This window comes from Nerophis ophidion, linkage group LG16, assembly GCF_033978795.1.
Source record: "Nerophis ophidion isolate RoL-2023_Sa linkage group LG16, RoL_Noph_v1.0, whole genome shotgun sequence".
Classification (NCBI taxonomy): domain Eukaryota; kingdom Metazoa; phylum Chordata; class Actinopteri; order Syngnathiformes; family Syngnathidae; genus Nerophis; species Nerophis ophidion.
This window is the reverse complement of record NC_084626.1, coordinates 52,379,160-52,388,548: the sequence shown is the minus strand read 5'-3', so window position 1 is coordinate 52,388,548 and position 9,389 is coordinate 52,379,160. Positions and strand designations below refer to the sequence as shown.

At 45.1% G+C, this 9,389-nt stretch overlaps 1 protein-coding gene across 1 annotated transcript; it reads left to right on the top strand.

Annotated features, from left to right (window-relative positions):
• Positions 1-2,566: 2,566 nt before the first annotated feature.
• On the top strand, positions 2,567-8,893 carry si:ch211-159e12.5 (uncharacterized). The gene is made up of 2 exons (XM_061875646.1): positions 2,567-2,846; positions 5,264-8,893. Exons 1-2 carry the CDS (start codon positions 2,764-2,766, stop codon positions 8,319-8,321), a joined length of 3,141 nt encoding a protein of 1,046 aa, XP_061731630.1. The 5' UTR covers positions 2,567-2,763; the 3' UTR covers positions 8,322-8,893.
• Positions 8,894-9,389: the final 496 nt, after the last annotated feature.

Genomic DNA, 9,389 nt, shown 5'->3' with positions numbered 1-9,389 from the left:
CTATGTGCAATAAAGCAATGTCCTAACTACACTATGTGCAATAAAGCTAGATCCTAACTACACTATGTGCAATAAAGCAAGGTCCTAACTACACTATGTGCAATAAAGCAAGGTCCTAACTACACTATGTGCAATAAAGCAAGGTCCTAACTACACTATGTGCAATAAAGCAAGGTCCTAACAACACTATGTGCAATAAAGCAATGTCCTAACTACACTATGTGCAATAAAGCAATGTCCTAACTACACTATGTGCAATAAAGCAATGTCCTAACTACACTATGTGCAATGAAGCTAGATCCTAACTACACTTTGTGCAATAAAGATAGATCCTAACTACACTATGTGCAATAAGGCTAGATCCTAACTACACTATGTGCAATAAAGCAATGTCCTAACTACACTATGTGCAATAAAGCAATGTCCTAACTACACTATGTGCAATAAAGCAATGTCCTAACTACACTATGTGCAATAAAGCAAGGTCCTAACTACACTATGTGCAATAAAGCAAGGTCCTAACTACACTATGTGCAATAAAGCAAGGTCCTAACAACACTATGTGCAATAAAGCAATGTCCTAACTACACTATGTGCAATAAAGCAATGTCCTAACTACACTATGTGCAATAAAGCAATGTCCTAACTACACTATGTGCAATAAAGCAATGTCCTAACTACACTATGTGCAATAAAGCAAGGTCCTAACTACACTATGTGCAATAAAGCAATATCCTAACAACACTATGTGCAATAAAGCAAGGTCCTAACTACACTATGTGCAATAAAGCAATGTCCTAACAACACTATGTGCAATAAAGCAAGGTCCTAACTACACTATGTGCAATAAAGCAAGGTCCTAACTACAGTATGTGCAATAAAGCAAGGTCCTAACTACACTATGTGCAATAAAGCAATGTCCTAACTACACTATGTGCAATAAAGCAAGGTCCTAACTACACTATGTGCAATAAAGCAAGGTCCTAACTACACTATGTGCAATAAAGCTAGATCCTAAATATTGTTGTGGGGACTCTTTGTGAAAATATATGATGGCTTTTGACTGCACAGGTAAAAGGTGACAGCAGTGTGAGTGAGTGAGTGAGTGAGTGACATTGTGAGTGAGTGAGTGAGTGAGTGAGTGAGTGAGTGAGTGAGTGAGTGACATTGTGAGTGTTTGTGAGTGAAAGCTTGTGAGTGAGTGAGTGTGTGTGTGTGTGTTTGGGTGACAGTGTGAGCGTGTGAATGAATGAGTGAGTGAGTGAGTGAGTGAGTGAGTAAGGGTGACTGTGTGTGTGTGTGTGCGTGTGTGTGTGTGTGTGTGTGGGAGACAGTGAGAGCATGTGTGTGAGTGAGTGGGTGAGGGACTGTGCAAGTGAGTGTGTAAGTGTGTGTGTGAGTGAATGTGGGTGGGTGTGTGAGTGAATGTGTGAGTGTGTGGGTGGGAGAGCGTGTGGGTGTGAGAGCGTGAGTGAGTGAGTTTGTGCGTGTGTGTGTGTGTGTGTGTGTGTGTGTGTGTGTGTGTGTGTGTGTGTGTGTGTGTGTGTGTGTGTGAGTGATTGAGTGAGTGAGATTTAGTGAGTGAGTAAGTGAGTGTGTGTGTGTAAGTGTGCGAGTGAGTGTGGGAGACAGTGAGAGCGTGTGTGTGAGTGAGTGGGTGAGGGACTGTGCAAGTGAGTGTGTAAGTGTGTGTGCAAGTGAATGAGTGAGTGTGAATGTGTGAGTGAATGTGTGAGTGTGTGGGTGTGAGACCGTGTGGGTATGAGAGCGTGAGTGAGTGAGTTTGTGCATGTGTGTGTGTGTGGAGTAATTGAATGAGTAAGGGTGACTGTGTGAGCGTGTGTGAGTGAGTGTGTAAGTGGGCATGTGTGAGTGAGTGAGTAAGTGTGCATGTGTGAGTGAGTGAGTGTGTGTGTGTGTGTGTGTGTGATTGAGTGAGTGAGTGAGTGAGAGCGTGAGTGAGTGAGTGAGTGAGTAAGTGAGTGTGTGTGTAAGTGTGCGAGTGAGTGAGTGAGTGAGTGTGGGAGACAGTGAGAGCGTGTGTGTGAGTGAGTGGGTGAGGGACTGTGCAAGTGAGTGTGTCAGTGTGTGTGCGAGTGAGTGAGTGAGTGTGGGTGGGTGTGTGAGTGAATGTGTGAGTGTGTGGGTGTGAGAGCGTGTGAGTGTGACAATGTGAGTGAGTGAGTTTGTGCGTGTATGTGGAGTAATTGAATGAGTAAGGGTGACTGTGTGAGCGTGTGTGAGTGAGTGTGTAAGTGTGCGTGTGTGTGTGTGTGTGTGTGTGTGTGTGTGTAAGTGTGTGAGTGAGTGAGGGAGTGAGTGTGGGTCACAGTGAGTGCGTGAGTGAGTGAGTGAGTGAGTGAGTGAGTGAGTGAGTGAGTGTGTGTGAGTGAATGTGTGAGTGTGTGCATGCGAGTGAGTGAGTGTAAGTGGTATGTAAGTGTGTGTGCGAGTGAGTGAGTGAGTGAGTGAGTGAGTGTGTGTGTGAGTGAGTGAGTGTGTGTGTGTGAGTGAATGTGTGTGTGTGTGTGTGTGTGTGTGTGTGTGTGTGTGTGTGTGTGTGTGTGTGTGTGTGTGTGTGTGTGTGTGTGTTAGGGAGCCCCGCCTCCTCTTTAAAAGGAAGAGTCAGGCTGATGCAGGTCAGATCAACTCTGGCAGCAGCAAGAGAAAATGAGGCAGCAAACGAAGGCAAGTCTTCTTCTGACAAGTTGAAAGACACCAAAAGAGGTCTTTGACTTAAGTGTGCAGGATTCCCAGCACAAGATGGACTTGTGGCCTAAAGACCGAGGGCAGGTGCCGGCCTACAGTAGATATGGTACAGTTCCTGGCAGAAGTCTAACACACAAGTAAGTTTCTCACACTTTTTACATTCTGGAAGACAAATGTTCACACTGCAGTTCTTCAACTTTTCTCACAAACTACCACCTCAGACTAAAGACTACAGCCACCTAGTAGGCACACGTATTCATTAAAAACAAGGCAGATGTTTTATTAAACAAGTATGTTTAATGTTTGTGGCCACAGTAACATGACACAGTTTGAACAGTAACACTGTGTTTGAATGTTTAAGTGATTCCTTGGCGTACCACTAGAGGGAGCCTGTGTAGCACAGTTTGACAGATTAGACCAAGGTTACAGACTGCGGTCATCAATGCGTTGGCTTGTTCTGAAGTTCTTTTCTTTGCTTGATGCGGAAGATCGTTTGAAAGACAGAACTTTAATGGAAGATAATAATAAGTTTGTTTTTTAATCAGACACCAAAAGTCTATAATATAAATTTATTGTTGAATAGAATTTGTTTTTGGTGTGAAACTCAAGACCGGGGCCACCTCATCCAAGTAGGCTTCATCAATTTTTGCTCATAGACTTAAGATTGGAGGAGATCTGACCAATCTACATCTAAGACTAGATGTGAACAATCTAAGTCTAAGACCAGACCTGACCAATCTAGGTCCAACACCACAACCTGACCGATCAAAGTCTAAGACTAGATGTGACCAATCCACGTCTAAAACCTGATCTGACCAGTCCACGGCCAAGACCAGATCTAACCAATCCACGCCCAAGACCAAATGTGACCAATCCACGTCCAAGACCAGATCTGACCGATCCAAGTCCAAGACCAGATCTGACCGATCCACGTCCAAGATCACATCTGACCAATCCACGTCCAAGACCAGATCTGACCGATCCAAGTCCAAGACTAGTATTAACCGATTCATGTCCAAGACCAGATGTGACCGATCCACGTCCGAGACCAGATCTGACCGAATTACGTCCAAAACTAGTTTTAACCGATTCACGTCCAAGACCAGATCTGACCAATCCACGTCCAAGACCAGATCTGAGCAATTCAAGTCCAAGACCAGATGTGACCGATTCACGTCCAAGACTAGATGTAACCGATTCACTTCGAAGACATGATACGTCCAAGACCAGATCTGACCGATCCAAGTCCAAGACCAGATCTGACCGATCCACGTCCAAGATCAGATCTGACCAATCCACGTCCAAGACCAGATCTGACCGATCCAAGTCCAAGACTAGTTTTAACCGATTCACGTCCAAGACCAGATGTGACCGATCCACGTCCGAGACCAGATCTGACCGAATTACGTCCAAGACTAGTTTTAACCGATTCACGTCCAAGACCAGATCTGACCAATCGAAGTCCAAGACCAGATGTGACTGATCCACGTCCAAGACTAGATGTAACCGATTCACTTCGAAGACATGATGTGACCGATCCACGTCCGAGACCAGATCTGACCGAATTACGTCCAAGACTAGTTTTAACCGATTCACGTCCAAGACCAGATCTGACCAATCGAAGTCCAAGACCAGATGTGACTGATCCACGTCCAAGACTAGATGTAACAGATTCACTTCGAAGACATGATGTGACCAAATCACGTCCAAGACCAAATCTGACCAATCCACGTCAAAGACCAGAACTGACCAATCCAAGTCCAAGACCAGATCCGACCAATCCACGTCAAAGACCAGATCTGACCAATCCAAGTCCAAAACCAGATCTGACAGATCCAAGTCCAAGACCAGATCTGAACGATCCACGTCCAAGACTAGATTTAACCGATTCACATCCAAGATCAGATCTGACCAATCCAAGTCCAACACCAGATGTGACCAATCCAAGTCCAAGACCAGATGTGACCGATCCATGCCCAACACCAGATCTGACTGATCCACATCTAAGACCATATCCGACCAATCTAAGTCTAAGATCAGATCTGACCAATCTAAGTCTAAGATCAGATCTGACCAATGTAAGTCTACGAGCATGAAGTGATTAAGTCTACTTGGATGAGAGACCAAATGTCTTATTGCGATGGCTTGAGTACTCAAGCACCTCTTGACTAAGTTCTACACCAGTTGAACTTGAAAATCTACTTGTTGCTTCCACCACCTTTCTCGCTACATTAAAACTACGTCATAAGTTTGTTGTGGTTCTCTATCCATCAACGGTCCCTCTTTCTTTCATCAAAGAAAAATATCAAGAAAGCCAAAGAAAAAAACTAAACATTTTTGGAGTTAGCCTTGAAAATGGGTAAAATGCTCACAGAGCTGAAGTCTTGAGAGTATAATAGACATTTGCAGGAGTTCCTCAGTAAAATCTCCTCATGTTTGAGCCCATGGTGAAAGAATGAAAAAGCGACACATTGAAACCTGTAGATGGTCACTGTGAAAAGAGAGCGTACTTGTGTGTTGTGAACCTCACATTTGATTCCTTCTACCCACACAGCTATCCTTACAGACACCAAACAATCCACTATCCTCCAACTAACCACGAGAACCACCGGGTTCATGTCAGAGGGTCCAGCTACTGGACTTTACCTAGATCAGGAACAGCTTCAGCTGTCCTGGACTACACCAACTGGACTGAGCCTCAGTTGCCTTCCTCTACTGCTGCTCAGCTACCTTATATCTTGGACTGTCATTCTCAGCAGGACCTGGGCAATTATGAACCCTTTGGAGTCAGGAAATGTGCAACGGGAGATTATGTGAGAGGCTATACAAAAGAGGGATGGCAGAGGAGGATTGAGGCTTTCAAGAGAGACAGCGGCAGCCACGGAGAGCTGGAAGCCTGGGCTGCTCGTTACAGCCATTCCCTTCCAAGGAGGAGGCGTCTAGAGGTGGAGCTGAGGGGCACCTTCCAAGGTCTGTTGGAGAGCAGAAGAACTGGGATAGATCCATGTGCAAACATAAACAATGTTCCAGAACAATGGGAGAGCGCTGCACCAGAAGATCCTAATATTAGCCATTCTGTGGACGTTGAAGGACAGATAGAACTCCAAAGAAGAAAGTTTAGCCAACCACCTGGTTATATTGCACCTCCTCCCTACAACAGTCCACATAAATGTTCATCTATGTTGCCCCATTGTGATTTCAAGAGAACTCACGAGAAACCAGACAGGGAGGGAAAAAACGACCTCGAAAGAACCCCGGACCAAAGGAGCGCAGTCCACAAGGTGATCGAAGGACGGAAGTTCAGTTTAAGAAAGAAGACAGGCGGGATGACCATATTCTGTCTGGTCTCACGGACAGCAGGCCCAACAGAATCCCCGTCTTTGACACCTCAACCAAACATGGAGCTTGAAAACTGTTCAAGACTCAGTAGTGACAATAACCAAACATCCAAAGTGGCAGACGAAGTAGACAAGGCACAAACAAATATGTCTGCCCTGACCAAACCAAAACAGATGACACCAAGCTGCAGAAAAAACCTAACACCGGAGGAAAAACTGCCAAAGGAGGACAAAATGGATGATTCCACATTTAAGAAGCAAAGTGCTCAGTCTGTGCCAGTCAGATATCCTTTGTGGAGGGAGCCCAGTTTCACAAAAAGAACTCTGAAGGATACGGAGAATCCACTTGGCATGGAAGTAAGAAGACTGGACAGCAAGAAAGGCCCTGAATCGGAGGAAGGTCAAGATCTCTTAGTGATCGACACTACATGTGTTGTTGTCAAAATGGAGATGATTCAGTCACCCAAGAAAGAACATGTCCATCTCTTAGGTTGCACTGACCCTCTCTTGCACCCTGATCCAAACACAGAATTAAACCACTTGCCAAAGAATGGAAGCCTTAAGGAAGAGCTGTGCCAAGATCTTGAAAAGGAAGGAACCCTTGAAATGGACAGTGAAAACTCTGCAAGGGAATCCTTGGAGAAACGAGCCGAAAGAATCCTTGGGCTCCGTCTCGATGCAAGCTCATGTCCTGATGGATGCATGAAGGACGGGCTCAACTCTTCCCAAGTCAACAACAATGTAATAAAAGGGAAGCTGCCCACAGAGACCAATGTAAAGGAGGAGCAGTCACAAAATCAACCAATGTCTGATGATTGGGTTCAAGAGGTTTCTTCTGGCAACCTTTTAGGATCCCAGCAGAACATGGAAGCAGATACTAACAGCCAACATGAAACCGACCAGGTTGAAACATCCCAGGACGCTCCAGTTGGATACACTCAAAAGGGGGACGACTCTGAGCGGAGATGGGAAGAATATCAATTTGCTGAAAATGGTTCATGTCAGATTGTCACTCCACTTCCTGTCCCAATAAATCCTTCCTTGCCACCACTGTCTCCAGATGATGGAGAGTCAAATCCTACTTTAATCTGCTCTCTTGATTCACTTCCAAGTATCTCAGAGTCAGAGACTGAGGATGGTCAAGATGCTGAGTGTGGAACTTTGGACCTAGTTGTAGATGACATACTTCAACATGAAACCGGTTCATTGCAACCCTCTCAGATTCCCCTTGCAGAGCCATCTGTAGTAGCGTCAAAGTCCAATAGTGATGCTTCTGAGGAAGTTGAAGAGAGACAAACATCACATCATGAAGAAGCCCTTAAGGAATCTCCCACTGATGGAACAGGTGAGCAGCAATTTCAAGCTGACCGTGTACAGGCGGTAAGTGGTTTTTCTATGGACTTTGTCGGCCAGATGCCTGAGGCACCAACAGACTTAAACATCGAGCAGCAGGAACATCTTTGTGCTCAAGCAGAAGACGAGAACAAGGCAGAAGATGACGACTTAGAGAGGATATCCCCAGAAAATAGTCTTAGTGAAAAAGTAATCAAATCTTTTGAGGTCAAAGCAGAGGAAAACCTGAATGTAAAAGAGACTAACAAAGAAATGCCTGAAGACAACAAAGACATGACAGATCTTGGTGAACAGATGATAGAGTCTCCCAGTGACAAACAAGACACCGAAGCCTTGTTCAAACTTCAGTCTCCTCCATCACCTTCAGACTCAAACAGCGAGGCTCAATCCGGAGCTCGACCTCCACTACTGGGCTCAAGAGAAGCACTTTCCCCCCTTGCAGAAACCGGATCAACTGAAAACCCTCCTGAAATGATCTTCGCTCCTCTTCTTCTTCCAGACTTCATCCCGTCTTCTGAAAGTTTTCCCTTGTTGTCACCCTCTCAGTCTTCGGACTGTGCCTCTCCTGACCAACCCCCGGGAGAGGAGCATCACTATCCCAACTCCTTGTGGGACGCAGTGAACCGGATCAGGAAACACACAGCTCCGGACTCGGAGAACGAAGAGGAGGAGGTGGCCGAGTTTTGGGACCCAGAGAGTGCAGAAGGAGAGCTGGACATCTTTGCGGAACTGGAAGTGTCAGAGGACACTGGGGTCGGACAAATGCTGCGGCACCCGTGGCGTGAGGAGGACACACTTTCCTCCTGTAGCACCAGCAGTCATGATTCTGGGGACACGGTTATTGTAGCCGATGAGGACGAGGTGGAGCAGACAGAGGACTGTTGGAGGGGCCGTCTGGATGAAGTTAAAAGCCATCTTTGAAGGTGAGGAGAAGGGAAAAGGTGGCGAGTACCAAACTGTGGACGAGGAGAAGACTACCCAAGATAAGGAAATGATGTCATTCCAGTATGAAGGGAAATGGATATTAAACAGAGTGTCCAAACTTGTTCCTTCGAAGGTCTCACACAGAAACATCTCAGCTTTATGTTAAATGTGACAATCAATCAATGTTTACTTATATAGTCCTAAATCACGAGTGTCTCAAAGGGCTGCACAAGCAAAATCGAAATCCTCGGCTCAAATCCCACATCAGGGCAAGAAAAAACTTGACCCAATGGGACAATGAGAAACCTTGGAGGGGACCGCAGATGTGTTCCACACATATTGTGGTCCAGGAATTGTTCCAGGTCCACACTTTGAACACCCCTAAAATACACAATCTGCATCTGAACTTCTACATTCACAGATTTAACTAGTGATACATGTTCATACCCACAAATAATCCACTATCTTTCTTGTGCATTCCAATACAGAGAATATACTGTACAAATCATGTTAGCTCCAAAGTATTGCTGTCGACACAAAATGAAAACATGTTGCAGTCTGATGCTATCCACTGCATGAAAGCAGAATGGAAATAAAATATATGAAATCATATACCATCAATCAATGTTTATTTGTATATACCTAAATCACAAGTGTCTCAAAGGGCTACACAAGCCACAACGACATCCTCGGTCCAGATTCCACATAAGGGCAAGGAAAAACTCACAGCCCAGTGGGATGTTAACGTGAATGACTATGAGAAACCTTGAAGACCGCAGATATGGGTGACCCCCTCCTCTTGGGGAGACCGGATGCAATGGACGTCAAGTGGGTCTAGTATAATATTGTGAAAGTCCAGTCCATAGTGGATCTAACATAATAGTGAAAGTCCAGTCCATAGTGGATCTAACATAATAGTGAGAGTCTAGTCCATAGTGGATCTAACATAATAGTGAGAGTCCAGTCCATAGTGGATCTAACGTAATAGTGAGAGTCCAGTCCATAGTGGATCTAACATAATAGTGGGAGTCTAGTCTATAGTGGATCTAACATAATAGTGAGAGT

Coding starts and splice junctions, on each gene's coding strand:
- si:ch211-159e12.5 (XM_061875646.1), top strand. CDS start 2,764: ATGGACTTGTGGCCTAAAGACCGAGGGCAGGTGCCGGCCTACAGTAGA. Junction 2,847..5,263: donor GGCAGAAGTCTAACACACAA/GTAAGTTTCTCA, acceptor CTACCCACACAG/CTATCCTTACAGACACCAAA.